The following is a 26,985-nucleotide window of genomic DNA, read 5'->3' as shown; positions in this document are numbered from 1 at the left end:
TTACTATTGAAAATTTGCTTTTTTATCTGTCATCATTTGCTTGAATTGTAAGTCAGTAAGAAAATAAATTTTTATTCATTTAGTTGGCATTTCATCCTGAATTATTCACTTGAGAGATTATACAGATGACCCCTATTTTTCTTAAACCACAGCCTTACTTAATTTCCATGGATAAAAGATTGAAAAAAACCTAAGTGATTACTAATGTCCCTTTTAGTTATCCCAATATAATTTAATCTTTAATCTCTTTATGTCTGTAGTCATGTGAATGTGAAAAACTATCAATTTCTTTTAAGCTAGATGTACTTTGACTTTGGTATTAGACTATGTTTTGTTATTTTCATTACACCAACAGAATGGGAACATCCCACAGCATGGCTGCAGCCATGGCTTCCATATATTATTGTAAGGAGAGAGCTGTTGTGGGACTGGAGTCAGAGTCTTGTGATGCTCTTCCACAGCTCTTCTCATTCTCCTCACCACAGTGTCAAACAAGGGCTCAGTGTCGGCTGAAAGAGGATTTGCCTCAGACGGATCTTGTGAGAGGTTGAACAGCAGTGGAGGGTCATGATGGGTTACACCATCCCCGACACACTGACAAATTCCTCTTCTGAAACAGGCCCCAGAGGCTTCTGGCTGAAATACTGGAGTAGCATAATGAGCTTTCCATATGGTGCCACCTGTCACAGGAGAAGCACATTTGAAGAGCTTAATGTCATTAGGAGCTGGGGGTGGTCCCTGAAAGGCTGGTTCATGTTTAAGTGATCTGATTTGTTGTTCCAAGGGGAAGCTTTGTCATGGTTGTTGCATACAGGGGAAAGGTGTTGTGGAAGCTGGCAGGGATTCAAGTGCTTTTTGTGGTTCATGGGTACACCTTGGCTCTGGGTACTGTGTGCAGTATTTGGATTTTCAATCCCAATATTTTCAGTATTTCAGATGGAGTCTGCCACTTTCTTGTTCCCCTTTAAAACTTTTCATGCCTCTTGGAGGTGGGAAAATGGAGAATGTAGTCCCCAGTTTCTGGGTGTATATATTGATAAGTGTTTCTTCTTCTGGCTCTGTACATCTGAGTGAAGAAGTACATTTAGGCAGAAACTGACCACAATTTATTTCTCTCCTCATGATCCAACACACTTCCAAAAAGGGTGGTAAGTCTGAGCCTTTAAAAGAGTAACAACTGGAGTTTTGTAGTTAATATGAAGAAGTTTGTAGTTTTTAACTTAATATGAAGAAGGCGAATAGCTCACAGCTTTAGAACTTGTACTTCATCAAGCTCTTCTACTGACCATAGGATAAGCACTGGTTTGTAACTTGTGGTGAAAGTGGTAAATTACTAGGACTACAGCTGAATGTAGTCCTAGTACATTACTAGGACTTACATTACATTGCATCAGGATATTTTACTTCTCCCTCCCTTCTCCTTTTTCTCCTATTCCTTACCTCACATTTAGAAAACACTACACTGAACTCGGAGGCAAGGATGTGCCCAGCAAGAAGACAGCAATTAGACACTATGAAAAAGGAGACAAGAAGAAAGGGGACATTCACCACTTGGGGTCACTTCTGTGCTCAAAGCACTAAAGAGCTGACAACTGCATTGTCCCTACATGGAATTTTCTTTTTGGTTCAACAGAGTCAACTGAACTTTTCTTCCTTTCTTCTCTTGTGTCCAGAGCTGTTCTTTATATCTGGAGCCTGCAGCTTTATTCCTCAGTGTCTCTCTTGTCACTACCCTAGAAAAATATCTTGTGAATAAATAGAATTTTAAAACTTCTTTAAAAGTGAAGGGGAACAAATAAGACATATTAAGGTTTAGGTAATATTTTAGATTAAAATATCCAGTTGCTGGCTAGCTGGCTGGCACTGTATATTTCTTTATTTTCACCACAGAGTTTCCACATTCTGCTTCTGCAATTTTATGGAGGGATGCTGTCTCAATGGTTCTGAAATGTTTATGTGTAAGAAAATGAAGATAAATTTTAGATATCTCCATTTCTGAAATTGTGAAAGGATTAAAAATGTTTTCTGAAAGAAAAAGGGTTAGAATGTGGTGGTGATATTGCTAAAGTTGTGGGTTCAGTCCCCAGATGGGTAATTTCTTTAAGAGTTGGAGATGATGATCCTTATGGGTCCTTTCCAGCTCAGACGATCATGGATCTGGAAATAAGGATGAAATCTTTCAAGTTTCTGACAGCTTATGAGGGCAGACAGATTCTCCTTAGGTCTGTCTGAGTATTTGCTTTGCTGCTGGCTGGATGTCCACTGCATCCTCAAGCTTATTATCCCTGTCTTGTTACCACAATAATGTTTGTTTTGTGACAGAAGTGCAAGCATCCTCTGTGATATCAAGGTGCCCAGAACATGGGATTTGTTTCTTTTGTCTGTTGGTCAGGCAGCATAGATATTTCTAACAAGGAGTTAAACAAGCACTCCCTGGGACATGCATTTTTTCTGAGTATCTAGCTCTTGTTGGAATGCTTTTACGATATTACTAAAATAACCATTTTTTATGTGAGATGGACACATGGACTTACCTAGATGTACATAGAAATTAGTGATCAGTGTTCAGAAAAACTGAACTAAGTAGTCCTTCTTTTCCATAAATTATGAATTCTTTATAATCTATACACTGTATGGCAATTTGGAGTAGTGAGTGTAGAGTGTCTGGAGATAACTGATCTGATTCTGCTAAATTTTAACATTCAGTTTTCACAGCTGCAAATAATTACTGGAGTTGCAGAGTGGGAGACAGACAAGTCCTTGTTAGTTCACTTAGAAGGATAGAGAGAGGCTGATTCTAATTAACCTGCATTGGTGAGCTGAGTAGACAGCTGGGTTACAGAAAGATAAAAGAAAAGAAAAAAGATAGTAGAAATCAGTGCTGATAAAAACAGTAGGGGTTGCACCCATCTCCAAGAGGCAAAGAGGGATATACAATTTGCTACTGAAGTAGCTCTGACAGAATCTGAAGGGTGCATGTGCATGTTAGGGCAGTGTGTTAATTTAATATATCCAAGGGAAAGGAAACCTGCTGCTTCAATCCAAACATGTCTCAAACCCATCTCGTAACAATCAATCAGTTTAATGAGCAGAAAGAAATGGACTGTCACTAATAAGACTTATGGTGCAGAAGTAAAAGAAAGGACTCTTTAACATAGAAACAAAGGATTCTTCTGGCTTCAGGGAAGGCCTTAAAGGATAGGTCCTGCCTGGATGACATCAAGACACAATGGCTTGATATCTAGGTATCAAAGCTGCTCAAGAGACAGATGTTAATAAATAAGTAATGATAATAAATGATGATAATAAATAAGTAATGTGAGTGTGACATACTTGTAAATGAACTAAAACAGTCTGGTCTCTCAGCCCAATCAGAAGAAACTGCAGTTGCAGCAAAAACCAAAAATTTTTGCCCTGGCTGAAAGCTTAGCTGCATATTTGATTAGCTGGTGTTTTATATGCAGAACATGGTATTGTTTTTAGGCCCCTTGCCATAAACAGTTCAATGGGAGAAATTGTGGAAAGGCATGCATAAGAAATCTAAATGTGCACATGGCTTCATAGGAACATGAAATGCCACAAAATCCACCTTGCATCTGCATGTTGTATGCATAGCTACTTAAGTAGAACTTATATCATTTAGAAGAACAGGCAATGTAATTTAGGCAAGGAAAGCATCAGGATAACCTGAAAAGCAATTCTTCAAACGCCCCATTTGATTGGAGTATGAATTTAGCCTCTCCTAAGGAAGTGTGGCATGACTCTTCTGGCAGGAATATTATCCAGGAATTGGGGCAGTCTGACAGATTTCTCTACCCAGAAAAATTCTGTGCTCACAAAAAATGGTGTGCATTACAGAGAAACAAAGAGAGATCTCTAAGAATAATAAGAGATTTGTGAAGCTCTACTTCTTAGGAAGCAAACCCCTTCATCTCAGGCGAGGCAGGATAAGTGTCCTAGGGTGACGTTATGATGCTTGTATCCCCATTCATGTGTTCTGTTAATGTTGGATATTATGTTCTCTACCTTTAAGACCAGCTCTGAAGAGGGAAAGTTTTGTTTTGGTTTTCTTATCAGCCTGGCGGGACACAGAGACTGCAGCTTTTGCTTTTGCTGCTTTTGCTTTTTGCTTTGCTCTCTCGCTCTTGCTTGCTTCGCTTCTGCTTGCTTTTGCTCATTAGCTAGTTTAGCTAAACTGTCCAATTTCTTCCTGGACTGTTTCTCCTTTCCTTTTTCTGAACATTTCGAACCTGCTCCAGACTGGGACCTGGGAAACACCAAGATCCTGCACCTTGTGGCTGCAGCAGCTGCCCCAGCGCCGGAGGGACTGAGAACAGAGTGACCACCCCCAGAGAGACTTTCTGAATTTGTCATCTCTTTCAGAGCGGTGTCATCCGGTATTGTTCATTTTGTGTGCTGGGGGTGCTGTGCTTGTTAAATAAACAGGTTCTTTCCACTCCTCTCCGAGGAATCCTTCCCGAACCAGTTGGGGGGAGGGGCTGTGTGGGTTTGCTTACTGGAGGAGCCCTAATTTGGAAATTCTCCTCCAAATTTGCCCTAAACCACTACAATAAGGAACAATGAGGCCTTGCAGAAGGACTGAGAGGTGGAGACAATGAACAAAGTCCATACATATATATGTGTATATACATGTATATGTACATGTTTACATTATATTCTATTGGAAGCTAGAGGCTGTTACATCACTTCTGGCCTGCAAGAGGGGGATATTGTCACAGATATATTTCATGAAAAATCCTTTTAACAGGATTTTTCTCCTGAGAAGCTGAGAGGCCTCAGAAACAAAATGTAAACAATGGTTATCTGCTGCTGTGGAATGCAACAGGTGCATCTTGATTGGTCTCATGTGGTTGCTTTTTAATTAATGGCCAATCACAATCCAGCTGTCTCAGACTCTCGGTCAGTCTCAAGATTTTATTATCATTCCATTCCTTGCTAGGCTTCTGAAATATTTTCTATTCTTTAGTGTAGTTTTAGTAAATACTTTTCTTTTAATATAATATATATAATAAAATAATAAATCAGCCTTCTAAAACATGGAGTCAAGATCCTCATCTCTTCCCTCATCCTGGGACCCTTGGGAACACCACCACAGGTTGTTTATACTCACTGTCCTTCTGGTGCCAGCGCACTGCATGCAGGAACACCCCGCAGTAGTGGAACAGGAACTCGTGCCTGGAGTGCTGCTCTGTCCCCCGCAGCAGGGGCAGCAAGGTGTGCCCATCCATGACCCTGATGGAGAGCACCAGACAGGTTCAGAATTTTAAGTCTGCAGCTGAAGCATGAACAGTATTCCCTCTCTGTGTGCAGCATTAAGATTTCAAGTGTCATCACTAAACCAAGGTACTGTTCAGCTAATGAGCCCTGAGATTTTTAATTGGATGAATGTGTGGAGACCAGTAATTAGCAGTTACTAGAAGTTTTTGCATTTACAGTTGGTTCACACATCCTGCCTAGGAGATCAGACACCATTATTGTAATTTTCCTGGAAGTGATAACAATAGTGAAGGCATGGTTCACAGGTTTTAATTTTCCCACCTGAAATAGAAAGTGCTGACAGCTCTGTGAGCTCCAGGCTTTGTAAAAATAATTTTAAAAAAAGAAGCCACTTACTGAACTGCTAGCAATTCAGTTACAATCTGGGTTGTAACTGGGTTTAGTTACAATCTACCAGTACTTCTGTGCTTTTTGCTGAAATGGCTTAGCCACCCACACTTTCACATGCCCTTTAGAGAAGTCTGTTATTTTTCAGTCACCTTCGTGTCCCAAATCAACCAAGTTGCTTTTCAGTGATAGCAGAACTGAGTTATCTAAATGACCCTTGATAAAACATATGGGTTTTTTTCTTTGCCTTTTTCACATAAGCAGACAAGGTGGGGAAAGCTGTGCAGAAAAGAAACAAAACTAGAGAATTGCCTGGTTCAGCAACAAAGAGAATTTAATGTGTGGCTGTTAGGATGCATGACACAGTCAGCTTCAGTCTGAATAAAGAAAGAGAAGCAATATGATTTATGAAGCCACCTCTGTACCTGTCCTGAGGCACTGCCCCTCCAGCCAGTTGAACTACTGTAGGATAAATGTCCATAAGGCTCGTGGGTTCATCAATAACTGTCCCCGCAGGCAACACTCCTGGCCATCTAATTATACCTGGAACACGGATTCCTCCTTCCCAGCCTCCCATTCCTTTTCCACCTGTTATAGAAGGGGGAGAAGTATCAAAAAGATAAAAGAATAGAAGATAACAGATGTTTATTGTGCATGTATAGGAAAACGTTTTAAAACTTTTAGGGTATTTCATGCACCTTTAATGAAAACACACTAAATCCTGGAAGAGAGTAGACTGTCATTCAGCAGTGGCTCTTCTCATTATTTGTATGCGTGTCTTATTTATCTGCTGGTTTTTAATATGCAGTTCCCAATAGCAAGAGTGAGTTTTACAGATATTTATTAACTAAACTGTATTTTTAAATTTTGTCAGTTTGTCTCACTGGAATATCCCCTGTTTTGCTGTATGTGGACATAAATAGTAATGTCTTTCTATTATTGATATCTAAATTGATATTGTATCCCCTCTTGCCTTCTCTCTAAGCAGGCATGACTTCATCATTGTCCTCTCATCCTGAACTCCCCAGTCACATTTCCTCTCTGGACTCTCTTGTTACTAATATACTTATATTCAGCTAGTGGAATTGAATTCCTTAGATTAGTTTGTAAGCTATTTGAGTTAGCCTCTTTTGCATCTGTTACTGGCATGGAATCGTCATATCAAGAACTAAAGGCTAATTTTACATTTAGGACTGTGTGTGGGTGGATCCCAGCTGTATCAAATATTGCTTGTATGGCTCATTAAGTAACTCAGCACTAGACAATGTGCATTGTGATGCTGAGCAAGGTCAACATGCATATGACTATGGCTCTTCTTCTGTAGGGAAACTTGTGATGGAGGCAGCTTTCAGTCTTCATTATAACGTAAGTGCCAAGCTGCCCAAGATGTCACGGTGGCTTTTCAAGGTTTAATAATCTGGAGGAAGCACATACAAGAGATACCATAGAGCTTTTGTCACTGTGTTGCAAGACAGTCATAGAGAGTCTAGAAGAAACTTATATAGAATGGGTGAGAAACTGGAGAGCAATAGTAAGAAAATAGGCATCATGATATCTTGATAATCAGTCAAGAGTAACCTTTTGAAATTCAACACAGGTAAATGCAAGGTCCTGTGTCTTGGGAAAAATAACCCCATGCCCCATTACAGGGCTGACCTGCTGGAAAGCAGCTCTGCAGAGAAGGATCTGGGTGTCCTGGTGAAGAGCAAGTGCTCCCTGAGCGAGCAGTGTGCCCCTGGGGCCAAGAAGAGCAAGGGTGTCCTGGTGTGCACTAGGAAGAGCATTGCCAGCAGACTGAGGGAAGTGGTCCTGCCCCTCTACTCAGCCCCAGCCCTATTAATAGCAGATGTTATTCTTTTTTTCAGCCCTACAATCCTAGATTATAATCACATCATATAGTTTATTAAATGTATTCTGTTTGGGTATATTTTTTCTATCACTCTTTTTATAAGAGGAAGTCTTATGCATGTACAGACTACTACAATTTTACCTTTATATATCCCATTCCATCCACCCAACTGAGAATTTCCTCTATAAGCCTCTAAGAATCCTCCATGATCAGATGCAAAATAAATGAATGTGGTATTCTTCAAGTCCTCTTTGTCAATAACAGCCAGAAGCCTGCCTATAAACAAAGCAAAACATCAGCAGATGCAGTCAGATTTTTTAGGTCTTGACTCCACATTCAGTGAAGACTGAGTCTTTCCATTTGGCAATAAGAGCCCAAGAGAAAGCTGATGAATGTTTATAACATTTGTGTCTGGTGTCTATAAAAACAGAAAAATAAAAAAAATAAAAGGAAAATAAATTAGTGATACTTTTATTCAAACTACTCAAAATACTCTGTCAGCTTTGTTCTGTAGATTCTGCATCAAGAATTTTCTTCACTATGTAGCCTCAAACATCTTGAAAAGCTTAAATAATAGCACTGCTCTGATTACTAACCATAGAAAACTGCTGTGTCTCACCAGGGACTTAACAAGGACTCCGAGACCAGGCTGAATACGATCAACCAAAATAATTTCCTGATGTCCACAATAAAAACTTCATAGACTGTAATCCAAACCTAACTTCATAGGGAATGTTTTCTGTACTGATCCCATCAAATGTTTATATAGAATGTGATTTATCATCCATTAATTGTCTTCATCATCTTCTGCATCAAATATATTTGCCAAGGACAGCTTCCATACCTGCAGAAGCAGCAGCAAAAGCTGAACTGCACAAGAAAAAAGCACAAGCAAGTGATCACCACTTTTGCTCAGTTTCCTTTCCTTTTCCTTTCCTTTTCCTTTCCTTTCCTTTCCTTTCCTTTCCTTTCCTTTCCTTTCCTTTCCTTTCCTTTCCTTTCCTTTCCTTTCCTTTCCTTTCCTTTCCTTTCCTTTCCTTTCCTTTCCTTTCCTTTCCTTTCCTTTCCTTTCCTTTCCTTTCCTTTCCTTTCCTTGTTATTGACCTCACCAAACACAAAAAAATCTTTAGATTGAATCTAGGCATATTGGTTCTGAATTAGACCCCAAATCAAGAGCTATCCAACTCTTTGTCCTCATTAGCTGCAAGCCTGTTTCAACTACATGTTCTTTATATCTTGACTTCTGCTATCGATCTCTGCTTACAGAGCCTATGTTTGGAGGTGGCTGGTGCTAAAAGATGGAAGAGGAGCATGGCTGAGTCTTCTGGTTCAGCTGGGTCTTGCAGAAGTTTTCAGCCTGTCCATTGAAAGCAATCAGGTTCCTCTCAAATTACGAATTTGCAGACATGGTTATTGGGGGAAAAAGGGTTCAGGGACTGAATTGTGGCCTTGGCGTAGGCAATTACTTTGTTAATAGAGCCTTCATTTTTGACAAAATAGAAACAGTAGCTATCTCTCTCTCATTGAAAAGAAAAACTAAGTAAATGTTAGGTTTTTAAACCAAATAAACTAATCAGAAATTTAACCTGATTGGTACACAAGAGCCTAGACTACGAGCAAAGTGAGTCATCACCGACTTCACACAATTTATTAAGTGAAACTCCATATCTTTCTGGCTTTTGGCTAGGAGAGAGTTCTGATTTTTTTTTTTTTAATAAAAACGCATTAGCACACAAAACAACCATCACATAATGTAATATTCAGCAGCAACTCTTTACATCTTCTAAGACCAGAGCTGGAGAATTATAGTACATTTTGATTAACAACGTGATCAGGAACACATTTGGTTATTTGACTGCATTTAACACTTCAGAGTAGAAACATGTAATTTTAAAAAAAGATAATGAACAAATGCTTACAAGGAAAGTTTAAGCTTTCATTTTAAGAAAATAAGAAAGATGTATTGTATGGTTGTGGTATGGCAATCTCTGAAATCAACTAGGTAACCAAGGTGAGTTCACTGATTTTTACATATGCCAAAAGGGAGTTTGGTGATCACCCCCTTAATGCCTTTTCCACATCCAAGTGAATGAAGAATTTTCTTCAAGGCCAGTACTTACCCACCATCCAGTCCATCTCCTCTACATTATCTCCATACAGGCCATGCCTGCTTCTTCCCTGAAACTTCTCTGTGGTAACGAGAGGGGTGTGAACATGTAAAAGGGAAACAAAGAGAAGAAATGGTCTATGCTTGTTTCTGAAATAAAAGAAAACAACAGTCATTTCTCTTCAAACCGTCACTCAACCCAAAATATAACAGTGGTATTGCAGTTACTCCCTCAATTTATATTACATTGTTGAGATCTAAACAATTTTTATTTTGTCATCTTTTTGGCTTTGAGGTTTTGGGAAGCAGAGGGGATTAAAACATACCCCTCAAAAATGTTTTTTCTATGTTAAGATCAAAACAGTAATGGGTCATTTTTTTTTCCAGTTCCAAGTTAGACATGCAAAATATTAAATAAACTACTAGAAGAGGGCATAGCCAAATGACTAACACATTCTTAGAAGCAATGAGACCAGGACTCACTTGCCTAAACTTAACAATGGATGTGCATCATGAGCACCTGAGGTGTCCTCATGGAAGAGGCAGATATCACCCACAGTGAAACTGTATTGCTTCAACATCAAGCCAGGTGGGGTATCCTAGGAACCTGAGATTACCTATGCTCAAAGTTTTAGAGGAAAAATTTATATTTCCTCACATTTCCATTAAAAAACAAACACACTACCCCTAAATCCTGGCAGAAACATGGATATGCCCAGATTTAAGACACAAATACTTTTAAAGACTTAGCAGTTTTTTCAATTCCAATTGAGGTTACTGATAATAAATGAAGGACACCTTTGGGAAAAAAAAATAAACAAAAACCACAAGACTAAACAAACTCACTATCACTCTCCTGTTTGTAAAACATTAACTTCATATGACACTTTGTATGACATTTATCACTCTAAGATAATTTTTCTGTTCCACCTGGCAGAAGGCACAGTATTTGGCCAGGACCCTTTGTGTTGTTTGTCCCCCCCCAGTCTGCTCCTCACCTCTGCTGATTACCTTTCAATGAATGTAATTGCCTCCTTCAGCATATTAGAAGTAGTTTTTTGCAGGTTCATTGGTTGTTCAGTGATATCATGGTTTCTCATCAGGATGCAGTTCCAGTACTTGGTGAAACCATAGCTGGAGAACCAGGAGATGAAATGAAGGAAACCACAGATGGCCAGGCAGATGATTATTTTCCATTTTACTGGGAATAAATTGGCAAGTTTTCCAATCACAAGAGTAAATACTGCAAGGATGATCATTTCAGTGTAAAACCAGTATGTATCTTGCAAAGACTTGGCCAGTTCAGGGTCATCTGTGCCTTGACATTCATTGAGAAGGGTAAAAGGCATGCCATAAAAATAGTCAAAACCATGATTTAAAGGATGGTGGCAGTGATCATGGCGGGTTTTGCAGTTCACTCCCATATGCCACTTCCCTAGAAATAAAAAGCAAAGATCTTAAATCCTGTTATTCTCTGTAAAGGTGAAGCCAAGGGAGGAGCTGGTGTGGGATGGGGACAGACTCAGGGAGCAGTAGTGCAGTGACAGACATTGATGAGGTCCCCTCTCAGCCATCTCTTCTCAAATCTGAACAGCCCATCTCCCTCAGCCTTTCCTCATAAGAGAGATACTTCAGTCCCCTAATTATCTTCATTACTGATGAGTAAGTTAAACAATACTGGGCTCAGTGCTCAGGGACACCACTGGTGACAACTTTTCCCTGTGTCACTGATTACAACACTCTGGGATCAGCTGTTCAGCCAGCTCTCAACCCATTTCCCTGTCCACTCATCCAGTACACACTTTCAGAGTTTGCCTATGTTGTGAGAGACAATTTTAAAAATCTTGCTGAAGTCAGAGTCATTAAGATCACTGTGCTGAAATTGATAAAATTAAGACCACTGTGGTGTCTTGGTGCCAACTGGCAGATGACATTTTTCTGCTCTAATACATCAGTAAATATCTCTGCTGGTTCATCCTAAAGCAATCTGTACTGGGCAAACAAGATTCTTTCCTTTGAATTTACTTCCCTTTGCAGTGTGTATTTATGTATTACATACACCTCATTTTGGATTTACCAGATATGCTGTACTCACATTGGACTTGTGGACAGTGTTTTAAAATCCCTGCTGATTTTGAAAGTTCTGCATACAAGAAAATCTAGTTTAACTGATCCTGGAATTTTTGACCAAAAATGTATTTACAGAAGTAACCTAATTAGAATAACAAAAAATGAAAAGGCAACAACTTTGTTTCATACCTACAATTGCTGTAGAATAACCTTGCTGGTAGAGTATTCTGGCAAAAGTAGTTTCATTTGGTGGGAGCCCCCCTGAACCACCATTCCAGAAGAGAACCTGCTGCTGAGTGCTGGATGCCATGCCTAGAGAGGAATAACAGTCTTTAGAATGAAACAAGCCAGACTTCAGATTTCCAGTTATCTCAGATTGTGCTTTCTAATGAATGGGACTCAGTTGCCTAAGCCTAGTGCCTTTTAATAAGCTATTTCCTATGCACTAGGATATTCTGCCTGACCTTCAAAATGATCTCTTTTCCAAGTTCCATGTCATCACATGCTAGTCCAATGCAGATGCCTCAGCTATGCCGGAGCGTCTACAAATGACAGGAAGACACCTACATTTGGATATTAGGCACCTTCTTACAATCAAAATTCTATCAAAATATGATGTTAACAACAACAACAAAAAAAGCAAATAAGTTTTATCCAGAACAAAAGGCTTACAGGGCTAGGGGAACACACTCCTGAAATGTACAGTTCATGATTACATTTCTCTTTCAGCAAGTCAGACTCACATCAGAAGCTACACTGATTATTACTGCCATACGCAGTGCCTGAAGTCTTCTGTCATAAATTAACGTGGCTGAAGTAAATCTGTTTTAAGACACAATTGCTGAGAACTGTTCTACAGCCTGACACATTTCACTGGGAAAATGTTTGCCAGGATATTAAAAATATTACATTTAATATAATCCTAGTGCCACTGAACATATAACATCACACAATTTTCTTCTTTCTTTTTCTGTTCCTGGGTGCTATACAGTGTTTGGATTTTTGCCCATTTCTGTGTTGCCATTTAGCCACACATAATGTGTTTTCTATGGGGATTTTCCCATAGAAATCAATCATTAGTCATCTCTAACTTTTACCCATTTTACTGAGACTCCAAATCCCAAGATTAATGGTTCTTTAACATGGTTTGTTTAAGGGGGATTTTTAATATCAACACTGACTAGACTAACTGCAGCAAACCATTGGAGAGAGGCCCAACCTGATCTGATGGGGTATCTGCCAGTCAGGAAAGCAGCTCTGCTTGGAGTACAGACAGCTGCTGCAGCAATGTGCTGAGTGAGTCTCACTCCATCCTTTGCCAGGCCATCAATGTTAGGGGTCCTAAAGAGAAAGATCCCATATTTTTATTACACAGAAATTCATGGCATACCACTCGTCCTGATTTTGTTGAGCATATTACCATCAAATTTACAAAAATCTCAGCTAGAAAGGTTCTGTGTTTTATATATATTTTTGAGATACCTTGAATCCTTAGAAATGAGGTTTCCATGGGTTTATGTGCTTTTATTAATAACTAAAAAAAAAAAGTTGTGGGGGGAGAAACAAAGTATCTCAGGTATGTCCCACACCAAAATCCCATGCAGCAGAGGGAACAAGAGTCTGTTCACAACACAACATCCAAGAAAATAATAGGCTAGAACAAGGACACATCATTCTCTCAATAAATCTATATACAGATTGATAACTGCACTAGGGATAAATATATTGCATAGACTGACCTGTCATTTCATAATAAGTCTACTAGAGTTGTTAACTGATAATAAATTCTAATCTCATTCCTTCATATTTCAACTCTGGAATTATGGGAATTTATGTATTATGCTCATGCCTAACAAGTACAGTGCACAGATACATTTGCAAAGTTCTAAGCCTCAGAAAGTTTCTCAAGCATCCCTGTAATAATTATGACTCCATAATTATGACTAGGAATTACTGTAGAACATGCATTTTGAACATAGTTTGAAAAGAAGTGTATCTAGATAAATGAATAAATTAATTATGAATTTTAATGCTAAGTATCATCAGTAGGTTTTTTCCAATGAAGTTCACCAGGAAGGGAGAATTTATTTCATACCTTATTGTATCATTGCCATAGCAACCCACATCTCCAATACCAAGGTCATCAGCCAGTATCAGTAAAAAGTTAGGTTTTGAAGGATTTGATACACAGGTTCTTGGAAACAGGCATAAAATTAGCCAAATGTTTAAGTATCTCCTAAAAGCAAAAGTAAAGAGGTAACATAACAAAAAAGCAGTTGTAAGGTTTACAACAGACTTTACACTACTGTTCTTAAAGTTTTATGGGGACTCAGTATAGGTGCAAACAGCAATCAAAGAGTGCCAGCAGATGGAGCTCCTGAATATGCACAGAAGTCCTTGAGTTTTATAATATTAGTATAATTTTCTGGGGTTATTGGTCTTATTACTATTATAATTTCACACAGGAATTTTGTGTCTGAATTTCTTTATTGACATTTGCACTGATCTCTGCGGAAGTTCCCAGCAGAATGACTGGTTGGATAATTACAAGAGTCCTGAGGCACCCCTGTATGGAGCTGTAGGATGCTCCTGTTAAGACTCCTGGAATGAGTGGGACAGGAGCACAAAGGTGATTGGACTGGTCATTATGGCAATGCCTTGATTGTGGCATTTACTGCATCCCCTGCTACCACACAGTGTCTGGAAAGTGCTCCTTAAGCCTCGGGACCACCTGCAAAATCAAGGTGCAGCAACAGGCTTTAACTTGATTATCTTCCTGGGAGACCCTAAGAATATCTCTGCACATTTTAGTTGCTCAAAGTGTTTGCCATTGGAAGCTTACAGATGCTCACCTGAAGTAAAATACATGTGCTAGAACACATCTTCTGACTGCTAGTTCATCAGCAGATACCACATTAGTTCTTTGGCAGATACTACATTAGTTCATTAATAGATACTACAATATGATCAATTATAGTGAGTGTACTATACCATACACTATATAGTCCTAAACCTCCTTATAAAAATAGGCTAATAGGTTTTGGAATACCAATAGAGCCAAACCTGTATTAGCTGCTATTGGGGTGGTGGTAGCAGGGAAAATGCAAGATTATCTGCTTATATTTTCTTGAGCATAACACCTAAAATCCAGGGAAGGGCCTCAGTGAATGTCTTTCTTACCGTTGTTTTTCCCAGTAAACTTCATGGTTTTCCATTTTATGAAACAAGTCCATAGTCAGTCATACAAATTCTGATGGAAAAGGAAAAGAAAGAAATCCAAACTCAGAAGTTCTTTTGATTTTGCATGCAAAGTCTGGTCTGTTTACAGCTGCTGCTAACTCGAGGGGAACTTGTGAGAATTTGGAAAGAAGGCAAAGTGTTAATGGCTTTTAAAAAGTGCTAGAGGTGCCTATTACTCAGTACATGCACAGAACTGTTGGTGTTCACTGAAAGGAATGTTTTCACCATTTTATAAATGAGGCAAAACTATTATCTTACTTTTTACTTAACCTCAGATGAACTTTAGGAAAAGAATCTAACCTTTACTGTGAGCTTATAGACTAAAAAATTTATATCAAATAAAAGCCATCCTGGAAACTAATGTTGTCACTGTCATTCTTAGGAAAGGGGCTGTATTGTTCTTTGGTTTAGATGCCATCTAGTACATTCAAGACAGGGTTTCTATCTGAATTGTTACTAAAAACTTCTAGAAACTAGAAGTTACTCGAAACATACATACCTTTATGATTATTTCCTTAAAGGACTCCAAGTCTTAATGCCATTTGTAAATTTAACAGGCCAGTTTTTCTACCTGCCAACTCTATGAAGTCAACCTGGACTTTAAAAATCTAGAAATAATCTTTTTGTTTGTGAAATATTTGTTTTTGTCTGGCAAAGCAAATTTTATGAGCGGAAGTGGTTTTCTCTGCTTGCTGAAATAGAGTCACTTTGGAAAAAAGAATGGCTTGGGAAAGTACTTCTTTTCCTTGTGAATGACCTAAGTGATCTACAGATAATGTTGCACTGGAATTGTGCAAACAGTTCTGCAGAAGTACAAGGTAAACTGGCTCCTGTGGGGACTGGCACATGCTCAGCTTTGGGGAGTACACTGAGGTAAATTAGAGATGCCATTCATTCCATCACTGAGAAGAGAGAAAAAAATTGGAGCTATCCCACCCATGCAATATCCCTACTTTTCCACACCTCCTGCTATTTCAAAACAGCACAAGAACAAAGATGTTGTTGGTTGTACCAAGGAACAGATTGAAAGTAATAGGAACATTTACTTTCTATAACAACTCAAGACATATGTGTAAACACAGAGTCACTTCTTAACACAGAGAACTGAAAAGTTCTATCTTGACTAATGAAAGACTTGTTTTTTTCCTCCAAAAATAAAAATACAGCATTTTCTGAGAGCTTTTTTTCTGCTTTTTGGTACACAAGAGTTCACCTGGAATGTCTGAGGAATACTAAACTGCCCAGAGCAGAATAAATCCTGCCTTATGCATTTCAGAGGATGAGCCATACGACAAAAAAAAAAAGCAGATATTGTTATTCTGATCAGGAAAATAGTATTTAAAGAGTCAGAACTTGAGGTCCTTTGATGATTTTTCCAAGCAATATCTAGATTCTTGTTTGGCTGTGGCTGAGACAATAAGGGAAATAAAAAACCTGAAAAAACCCCAAAACCCACCACCACAAAAACAAATAAACAAATGCCCCAGCAAAACAAAAATAAGCCTCTCAATCAATCAACAAAACCCCCAAGAACAACCACAAAGCAACAAAAAACCTAACAAACTTGATCACTGTTAGTTATGGCATTTTCTACAGTGTTGATTTTTCCCTTTGCTCTTGGCAGGATCCCACAAGGCAGAACTGAAAGTTCATCCTCCCTGCCCAGTGCATGGGTCAGAGATTAATGGGAAGGCAGCAAAGCCTCTCTGACTCAGTGCAGGGGCTGTTTGAAGCAAGACCTTGCTGTGAATGCAGATGCCAGGACCCCACTATCCAAAAAGCAGGCTGTGTTGATATGAAGCAAAGGACTTGCTACTGGGATCTCAAATGTTTTTGAGATGGCTCCCCCGAGGCACCCGTGAGCTGGGACAATGATGAGGCAAGTGCTGAAGCCATTAATCTGTGACAACAAAGGATGACTGATGGCTCTGGTCATCTCCTATAATGGCAATATCTTCATGGTGCATTAACAACAGGCAGAGCTCTGCCTTCCCAGCCACTGTTAGGCAGCATTAAATTTAAGGAGCTTGTGGTACAGGATTAAGCCAAAACTATTACAATGAAAATCTTCAGTCTACACCAAGTAGCTGAGGATAAGCCCCTGTGAGTTGTCGTGGAGCAAAAGAACGAGACAGATCTGAACATCTAAGAAACCCCTTGACTTCACTAAGGGTGGTGTTCAGCTTTCCAAGCTCTTACAACAGCTCTTCTGTCTTCTACTTTCTCCCCACAGGTTCTTGCATCACAGCCAGCTGGTCACAGCAGGCACATCAGTGTTTAGACAGAAACTTATGAAGAGTCCCTCAGAAAAACCATAAACTTGAACTGAGTACTGGAGGTATTAAAAAGATCTAAGTACCATTGGATGTGGCACCATCTGATTTACTGCAAGCCATTTTAGGAGCACTTCTCTAACTGAGGACTACAAGAATGACCACATTACTAAAAAAACTCATCAGTATTTAAATGTGCATATTCACATTTCTCTGTTAGGGTTTGATTCCCTCTGAAAGCAGAGCTCTCACTGACAGCACTAGGGTGTGAGGAACTCACTACTGGGCCCTAGGGCTTGTCCAGTTTCATTAGCTATTAAATGAGAAAACCCAACATAATTTATAAATCTAACAGTAGCCTCTAAAAATCAGCAATCTCTTACAGAAATCCAATAATACATCAGACAGCAATTCCCTCTGTAAGCCAGTAAGCTAAAATAAAATGATCATCAGGACTAATAAAAAAGGCCAGCCTCTTTTAACAATGTGGAAAACAAACCCTCTTGTCAGTTATTCTTGTTCCGAAATCCCTCTTGCTCCTGGATGTGCTGAGCAGTCCAGATTCTCTAAAAGGTGTGGGGGTGAAAGTGGGCAGGAACTGGCTCCTGATCTTCTTGCTCTCCTTTCCCCTCTCTCCAGCATGGACATACTGGGATCCCTGCCAGCAACAGCCAGTAAACTGGAACAGCCATCAGATGGGAACAGCTATGCAGGTTTTCATGAATTCCAGGCAAAGTACAAAGTCCTTATTGTTCAAACACTAGCACAACATGGCTACTGCCTGTTCTCCATTTCCTATCTGGTTAATTCTGAGAACATCTGTATAAAGTCTGTCACTGCTCTATTTCAGCGCTTCAGAAGATATGATATAATAACAAAATATGCTACAAATGGTTTTGTTTCTCCCACACAGCTTTTCCAGCCTTCCAGATGAAATAAAAGGACTAGCTTCTCCTCCTTCTGTCACATTATTTTTCTGATTTTGTTGCATTTTCTAGAAAGGCAGGCATACCTGTGCTGAAGATGTGTTTATTTCTAGTGTTAACTATCCATCCCCTTCTTTCAGATCTTAGCTCTGCTGAATACATTTTACAATTCAGAAGGTCTTGAGCAATTACTTGGAGCAGCTTTATTTATTTGCTGACATTTTGGTTCTCTGCTACTTGAATACAGCAATTGCTGAATTTAAGACTGTGTTCTAGAGAAATCAGTAGGAATTGGTGAAATGGAAAGATGAAGAAGCTAAAACTGTCAGATTCATATAATCTACTGGCAGGGATAACCAGGGTTGGAGACTGTTTTTATTTTTTTACCTCCTTGCACTTATGACTATGCACAGTTATTTTTATGTTGTGACATTGGGCTGCTGTTATTCACATCAATTTGACTGTAATACTTATTTTGTATAACTGCTTAACAGTTTGTGATGCTTCTAGTGCAGACTTAAAAGAGTAGTATTTCTCAAAAATTACATCATGCTTTGGGAATGGCAGACCTTTGAAAACTTCCAATAATACAAGTTTTAACTTTCACTGGCTTTCATCCAAATCATGACTGAACTTTTCTTTGACTATTTACATCTTTCACACCATGTGTTCATTACTGAAGATGGGCCCATACTGCTGCTGGCATGACTTAAAAATGCAAACTGAAACAAACTGCGCTGCCCCTGCCACCCCCACCCACCCAAAAAGAAAGTAAAAAAAATCCCACACCTTCACATTTTTCCCTGCTAGCAAAACTATCTGGAAGCAAAGACCTCATATTCTGTTTCTCACCACTAGGTTACTGACCTAACACAGAGTTAACAGCCATGATTAAAATTTAACTCTGTGGAATACAATAAGTAAAAAACACTTTTTCTAACAAAAAAAGTAAAGTAAATAAGTAACACCAAAGGAGAAGGGAGATGATTTTTATCTCTGCAGCTTCAGCCAAGCAGTATTTCCTCCTCTCCAGCTAACCAATTTTCACTGTATCTGAGCACAGAACGCTGCTGTTTACTCCCTGCTGTAAACAGGCAACAAATTCTCTGCCAGGAAAAACTTTTTTTTTTGAGTCACTGCGTGTTTTACACTGCTGTTTCTTTTCTGGCTTTTTACAGATGTCTGAGTACTAGCATTCATTCAGCTCCTTCTCCCTTTGACAATCCGAGTGAACGTAGAGTAGTGAATGTAAATACTGATAGGACACACATAAAATTTCATAAGATCACTTCTATCTCAGACATTGAGGAAAAAATAATCTGTTTGCCAGTCTTGTATCTCTTAAGAGTAGCAGGGAATTACAGTGGCACAATGAATCCTTTCAGAGCACTAATACATTTAGGTGGAGTTGCAGGGGGAAGGTCTCTAAAAGGAGCTTGGAAATAAGCAGTCCCTGAAAGCCCCTTTGAGTCACTCAGGCATTCTTCTTTCCAAGATGAGGACAAGAGGAATGCTCTCCACTCCTGCCTGTCTCATATTTAAAAGAAAAAAAGGTGCAAATTATGAAATCTGCTTGCACCTATGTCTTCAGCCCCATCCCAGCATTTATTTTCTCATGGTATTAAATGCTGTGTGTTCGCTGATCCCTGGGGTGATCCTGCTTGTGGATTAAGCTAGGGTCAAGGACAAATTCCATCTGAGGTGACATACTGCTTACTGTTCCAAGTCCATATTCTGAGTTGTTATGTAGCAGTATTGTGCACCATAAAATAACCATACTTAGAGCTCCATCTGATTATTTTTCAGCAATCTATGGAGAATAACTGTGAGTATGTTCAGTTACTAAACACCAGTAAACTTTGAAAGCGACAGGGAAAGAAAGAGTTTAAAACATAGAAATTATAGATGCACGTGCAAACCTTTTCAAAATTCCCTAGAATTTCCATATTTCTGGAAATTATGATAGAGGCATAGCCAGAGACTTCTGCTCAAGAAACAGATCTCATTGCTTAAAAACATGAAAACATTCAAAGAAAAAGAAAATTGGCAGCTAGTATTACTGAGGGATTGTACAACATCTGCTTAATGAAGCAGATAACTGCAAAACATCAGAAAAATACAGGCAACTATTATGTAATTTCTGTTTACAAGACTCAATATGGACTTACACAATAACTGAGCTCACAGAGCTTTATTAACAATGATCTGGAGCACAGATCAGAAGCCATTGGCACAGGCAATCAGACATTGAAGAAACCCTACTAAACTATAAAAATTGGTGCTTATGCTTTCCTTATAATTATGCTCTAAGTTGACACTGCTGTGTTCAATGTGCATTTAGAGAATGACAGCATTATAAATTATAGCATCTTTCTGGTCAAGAAATCTGATCCTTCAAGATTTCACAGGGATGCTGTACCTGTGCAAGAGCCTTACACCTCAGACTACTTCTGTGAGGGCTTGTACAAAGGAAAAGACAATTTTAGTTCTGTGGTGCTCACAGTCAGGGTATGATCAAAAAAAAGGGTGGGGGAAATAATGAGACAATTTTTAATACAGTTTAATTTCATAAATGATGGTAAAGAAAGGAACAACAAAAACTTAAAGCAAATGAAGCATCAGGAATACTGATTCATCTGAGTCCAGGGTTCTTGGGAAAAAAAACCCAGGCGGGCCAATTCAAACAACACAATTTTAATTTGTCCAAGTACTAACAAATTCATTCAGGAAGGAGCCAGAAACTTGCCAACGTGAAGAGAATGACAGCAATGGCTTTGCAATGTAGCAATGCAATCCTGAAAATAATTAAACTTTTGAAAGAAACAGATTGGAAAGAGTCACCAGCATGATGTAAGAGGTAAAAAAGAAATTCAATCAATCCTTCTAACTTTTTACAAGGGAGACCTTATTGCTTTCTACAGCTGCCTGAAAGGAGGTTGAAGTGGAGGAGTAGTCAGTCTCTTTTCCCAAATAACAAGTGACAGAACAAGGGGAAATGACTTCAAGTTGTGCCAGTGGAGGTTTAGACAGGATATTAGGAAAAATTTCTTCAGAGAAAGGGTTCTAAAGCATTGAAACAGGCTGTCCAGGAAAGTATTTTAAAGGTACAGCCAGAAGTGCAGAGCATCAGTTATTAAATCTGACACCTCCACATAAGAGATCAGAGGACTCTTACAATCCAGTCTAAACATTTCTGTGAAATGAGACCAAATACCACAGAGGCCCAAACAGCAGAAACTGGCCAGCAAATTTTGTGTGGACACACTGGCTTTAAATAATTTTATCTGCAAGCCTTATCCAAAACTTATTCTTTTCAGCAGCTGTTACTACTTATGACTGCTCTACCATTTCTTTCTCCAAACTTGTAAACCATAAATGAATCAACTTCCAACAGAATTCATTCCAGTTGCCAGTAATGCCACAAAGTCTGCAGCTGCCTCAACAGTCACTTGAAGAGATTTAGCCAAAAAATTTTGCTTATTTTCTTATGGGGCTTAAGCAGGTGGACCTAACTCAACATGGATTAGTGACAACTTTCTCTAGCCAGCAGCCTTGTCTAGGCCCTGGTTTGGGCTTCTTTTTTCAGCTTTTATTTACAGAAAGCAAGCTTCAAGCCTGAAACTACTAAAAAAATAGTCGTTTCTTCCCCAACAGTAGCTTAGCATTGGATAGCTCCCCCATCCTCTATGGCACTTGTTGAATGTATTCCTTGATTAGAATTAATCATTCTTGATGTGTTGAATTGAAGAAAAAAAATAGAGATAAACTTAGAGAATAAAAAACCCAAACCTCTACTTTAAAATATCTCCTCATTAGCAAAATATTTATTGAAGCCAGGCATATCCCCTGTTTCACCATCATCCCCAAAAGCCTGGCACTGCCACCGCTCACTGAGAATCCACCAGAGTGAAAGGAACTTCTCATTCTTAAAAATGCTAAGAGAGATCCAACTCCAGCAGAAAAATTAGAAATAAATCCTTTTTAATTAAGTTAAAAGACTATATTTACACACAGGAAAATAATTTGCCTTCTAGTTTTCTTTGTCTAACTTCAGATGGTGGAAGAAATAATTTGCACACTGCTACAAAACCAGAGCAAAACTCCAAATTGTTTAACACTTATTTAAATATTAAAAAAGTGAATTGCATATATACATATGCAATACATATATATATATATCATATATGGGAATATTTACTGGTGATGCACAAAAGTCTCTCTCTGCTTAGCTGTTGGCTGAAAATAGATGCTTGCTTTCCACCTTGTACAAAAACATGCTACAGAACAGCTTCAGCTCAGTAAACAGTATATTAAAATGCAACTACAAATGTTGATTTCATATTACATTATGGCTCTGAAGTAATCACATTCAGCATACCATATGCCACATACTATTCCACCCTGGTGACCCCTTTTCTTCCATAGCTTCTAGGTATACAGATGTTCAGAACAGGAGAGGCAACAAGTGGGGAAAGACAGAGAGAAGAAATTAAAAACTCCCAGCTGGTGTGAGCACAGCCAGTTTCTCAGTGCTTGCAGCTGGTGAGCCAGAGACAGGTGCTGCTCATCAACCAAAATACAAGGGATGTCCTTACAAGGATGCTAAAAGCAGGAGATCATCAGTAGCCTCTCTTTTTTTCCCCCCTTTCTATTGTGCAGCCTCAGGGAACCAGCTTCAATAGTGCTGACTAGGGGGGATATAGTTTTTAGTGGCCTGGAAAATATCAATCCTCGCTCTCTTGTATTGAGTTTATTACTACTTTGCTTTGTGCATTTTCAGTTAGTAATATTCTCGTGGCAAGTTACCCAAATTTTTTAATTTATTATGGCAGCACCCTCCCCTCAGAGCAACAGCAGTAAGGGATGGTCTGGCCCAGGCTGTAAATTACCTCAAGTATTTTCACATTATTATTAGCAGTCCCTGGTCTAAATTATCTCATTGTGCCTTTTGGCTTCAAGCTACTCACCCAGGAGCACAGAACTTTCCTTCCAGCCAGGACAAGAGCAGGGCACAACTGGAAAATCAGAGAAAGAAAGAGGGGAGAGGAATGAGATTAAAAGAGCAGCAACTAGGGGCAGGGCTGCTAGAGGAAGAGTGAAGAACACAGGGAAGCAAACTGGAGGTAAATCATGCTTTGTGTCTATCCCTATGAAATAATAATAATAGTAATAATAATAATAGCCTCCAAAAACTGGAGTTTGGTTTGAAACACTTAAAAGAGAAGGAAAGCACAGCTTGTTAATTATTGTACTCTGTTGATTCTCCCTATTGCTCACTGCTGCAACCCCCACCACACACTTTTTTCACTTTTTTCGACCTGCTGGACCAGCTCCACCGGCAGGTGGAGGCTGAGAGCTTGGCAGAGGAGGATGGCACTAAGAGGTTGGAGTCCGCCCCCAAAAACACCACAGCTCTGTAGGGCAGAGTTCACTGTTCCAGCTCAATTTCCCAGCACTGTCCCATGGGAAGGGGAATGGAATTTGCCTCGGGAAGCTTTGGTGGCCACTCCCACCCCAAGCCCCAGGGGCCCAGGGCTCGGCAGCATTTATTGGCAAATTCCCCTTTTGCCAAAGATGGCTCAGCTCTGTTGAAAGAAGGAAAAAAATAAGTTGTCTCCAAAAACATAGGCGAGGGTGGGGTTTTTGGGGGGAGGGGGTATTTTTTGGTTTGGGATTTTTTTAACAGAACAAAACAACCCAACCAAAAAGAGAAAAAAAAATTAAACACAAACATCCCAAAATTCAAAGAACCCCCCAATCTTTTACTTACTTCATACTCACTCCATGCTCAAGAGCTTTGTTGTCACTTCCCTCTTCACCTCAGGCTTTCTGATCTTTGCTTCCAAGGAAGGATTATCAAAACCACGAAATCGTTGTATCAGAATAATTGGAAGATGTCAGTCTCGTTTAAAAAAATGGGCAAAGGCATTTACTTCATCCTGCCTGCTGCAGGGGAGGGCTTCCCTGCCTTCCCCTGGCAGCACGTGTTGAGTAAGGAAGAATTGTTCTAAAGCAGATGCTAGACATCCAGCTGCTGTAAATGCCAAGGCAAACGAGAGCTTGAGCAGCGACTGAGGGAAAGCTCTTAAATCTCAGGCAGTGAGGCTGTCGGCCACAGCACACTGCGTGGAGAACCATCCTGTGGAGGGAAGTGGAAGAGCCCAGCCTAATGCAGAATGAGCCAACCAGCTCCCTTGGGATCAAAGAAAATCCATCATTGTATTGTCACGTTGGTGTGCACACACCAGTCCTGGCAGCTGGGCTAATTCCCTCTGATGTTATTATAGTTCCTCTCTTTGTGAGCTCTCTCCTGTGCCAGCACTAATACACATGTGGTTGCACAGTCTGGCTTGCCATATATCTTCTCAGTCCCATGGGGGTACTGGACCCCTCTTTTTACTGGCTGTGTGTGCTTATACTGGTTTAAGGAGAGGGTATAAAGGTATTATGCTGTAATACACTGAATAAGGGCTTTATTCAAAGAAAGGCAGAAAACAGGAGAAAGATTCTTGATGTAGACATATTCTTGTTCAAAGACCAAAATTAATATTAATAAAAAACACTATGGCAAGAAGGAGAAAAAAGAATTTACTAACTAGCCCTTGATAATTACAATGGTGTTCATAGCATAGTCAGTGGGTGTGGTGTACAGAAATCAAGGGGAGAATTTGGGTCTTAAATAGTATCAGGATATAGCAGTAGTTACTGCAATATTTTCACTGAAAACTTCTGCCCAAAAAAGTAATTGGTAGCTGGGAAAAGGGGCAAAAAAATGAGAGTGCCAGGAATGAGGCATCCACTGTAGGATGCTTGCATGCATTAAGAACATATTAAAGGAAAGCTTCAGAAATATGAAGACAATTTTTTTTTTTGAGGGTCTTGGAAAAACTAGGTAGAAATGGTACAATTCAGGAGGCAGCAGAAAATTCCTGGATTACAAACCAAGACTCAAAGGAAGGATCCACTCTGCCAAGACTCTGTGAACAAAGTAGGGGTTTGGCTTTGGCCCTTTTACTCCAGGGCAGATCTGATCACACCATTTCCATTTCTCACATCTGTGGAAATTCACTCTGTCCTGCTAGAAAGGCTCCTCCATCTTGTGTCTCTGACCATCTACCATAACCAGAAGCATAGTAAGGTGATGTGATGCTTATAAAGCACTCTTTGTTACCAGATCTTTAGTTTGGCCTCCAGAGAAAGAATGCAAAAGGGTAAATCAACTTGTGTATCAACTTGTGTATCATCTCCTGGTTATTAACAGTTTTTCTTGATTTCTGAACTTCTTTCATATAGATTGAACATCTATTTTAAAAACTACTTGCAAATTTGTGTTACAAATAATTCATTAATTGTAGCCATGACTAGTAAGAAATAAAGGAACTGCTTAATAGTAGAAAGTCAATTCTGTAACTGGCTCGTGTTTGAATTTTGCAAGTATCCCAGTCTTCTACTGAGATTAGTAAATTCCTTTATAACAAAAACTATCAGCAAACTGTGAAGGATGCTAAAGTGTACAAGAACAAAACAGTGAAGCCCCAGTGACAAAACAATGCAAACTGAAGTGAAATCCTGAAAAGCAGGACAAGTGAGAGCTTGTTCTTTATATATTACTAGTAATTTACAATAATAACTTTAATTGCTTCTTTGTAAAACACATGTGATGTTATGATACGTAGTGGAAATTATGAGGCAACTTTGTGTCCCTTCAGTTTCATGGTCCTGACACATGCTGTGTGAGTTTTGAAATTTATAATCCTGATTTTGACATTTCCAGGTACTGCCATTGATTTCTGATATTTTGGTTTGCAGCACAGGCAGTCTTGTTTGAGATAGTGTTCAAGTGTAGACATCACTGATACCAACTTGCATGTCCAGGGACAAAACTATTAATAAAGCCTGACAAATTAGCAGAATATTCTATCATGGTGTCCACAGAGGCTTAGCTTGAAATACTGAAAACTGTGATCTTTTTGATGATTAAGTGCTGAAGTCAAGCTGAAGCACTTGACCAATGTGGGTCCAGGAGAGTTCAAAACCAGCTTTAAAATATTGCTCTTTTCTAATGTAAAAGCAAACAAACAAGCAAACCATAAAAGATCAAATACTACAATACTACTTATAGAATGATTTCTTTTTTTCTTCTTCTTCTTCAAAGATCTCCTTTCAGTAAAACAGACAAATATTTTATGTCCAATTTTCAAATGAAAAGAGATAATTATGTTTTTAACAGCTTGATTTTCATGCTCAAATATTTCTTTCTACTGTGTTTGAAAGCATTTTCAGTATCCAAATTCAGATCTTAGGAGTTTTGTAAGATGCTCTTGAAATCCTGTTGAACACTATCTACGTCACCTTAGTCTATAACCAGCATAAATCAATGAGATGAAACCTGATAACCCTGTTGTGACTAAGGAGAAAAAGTCAGTCTAACCAAATTATTTGCATTGAAATAGTAGCCCATAGAGTCTTGTAGGAAAAAGAAAAAGAAATGTGAGCAAGTATATGAGCAAGCTGATTAGTCTTTGCTAGTTAGAGTGTTTCCAAATATGTTATTGTCAAGGCAGTGATAATATTATCATTGCCTGACATCACTCCAAGTGTAATGTCCTTTTCACCCTGAATGGTTGTTGATCCCATGGCACTCTGGAGATCAGCAGGGGATGATCACTGTGCTTTCATGTGCTGGCACCAGTGTCCAGGACAAATCCTAGCTCAGATGTTTTCCACTATACCCTGGTCCCAATGGATATACATATCCTACAGTGCTGTGAAGTATTTCAGCACAAGAAAAACTGGTTCACTCATATTCACAGATATTACACCTGTACATTCCTAAAAGTGTTGAAAAATCGAGAGGACATAATATATAATAAAATCCCACATACTAAACTGGTT

At 39.1% G+C, this 26,985-nt stretch overlaps 1 protein-coding gene across 1 annotated transcript; it reads right to left on the bottom strand.

The window, feature by feature from the left end:
* On the bottom strand, nt 1-23,069 carry LOC136571219 (arylsulfatase D-like). The gene is made up of 11 exons (XM_066571553.1): nt 23,058-23,069; nt 14,832-14,901; nt 13,747-13,887; nt 12,871-12,992; nt 11,841-11,963; nt 10,593-11,016; nt 9,595-9,731; nt 7,616-7,750; nt 6,051-6,213; nt 5,132-5,253; nt 1-680 (listed from the first exon to the last, which is right to left on the bottom strand). The coding sequence occupies exons 2-11, from the start codon at nt 14,882-14,884 to the stop codon at nt 325-327; spliced, it is 1,776 nt and encodes a 591-aa protein (XP_066427650.1). The 5' UTR covers nt 14,885-14,901; nt 23,058-23,069; the 3' UTR covers nt 1-324.
* Nucleotides 23,070-26,985: the final 3,916 nt, after the last annotated feature.

This window comes from Molothrus aeneus, chromosome 2, assembly GCF_037042795.1.
Source record: "Molothrus aeneus isolate 106 chromosome 2, BPBGC_Maene_1.0, whole genome shotgun sequence".
In the NCBI taxonomy this organism is placed as follows: Eukaryota; Metazoa; Chordata; class Aves; order Passeriformes; family Icteridae; genus Molothrus; species Molothrus aeneus.
The sequence above is the reverse complement of the archived record's forward strand: the minus strand, read 5'-3'. Positions and strand labels throughout refer to the sequence as shown.

What these genes read in the sequence shown, in the direction of transcription:
- LOC136571219 (XM_066571553.1), bottom strand. Translation starts at nt 14,884, where the DNA reads ATGGACTTGTTTCATAAAATGGAAAACCATGAAGTTTACTGGGAAAAA. An exon ending in GTTTACTGGGAAAAACAACG is followed by an intron (nt 13,888 to 14,831) that starts GTAAGAAAGACA and finishes TTTTGCTTTTAG; the next exon opens with GAGATACTTAAACATTTGGC. An exon ending in TATGGCAATGATACAATAAG is followed by an intron (nt 12,993 to 13,746) that starts GTATGAAATAAA and finishes CTTTCTCTTTAG; the next exon opens with GACCCCTAACATTGATGGCC.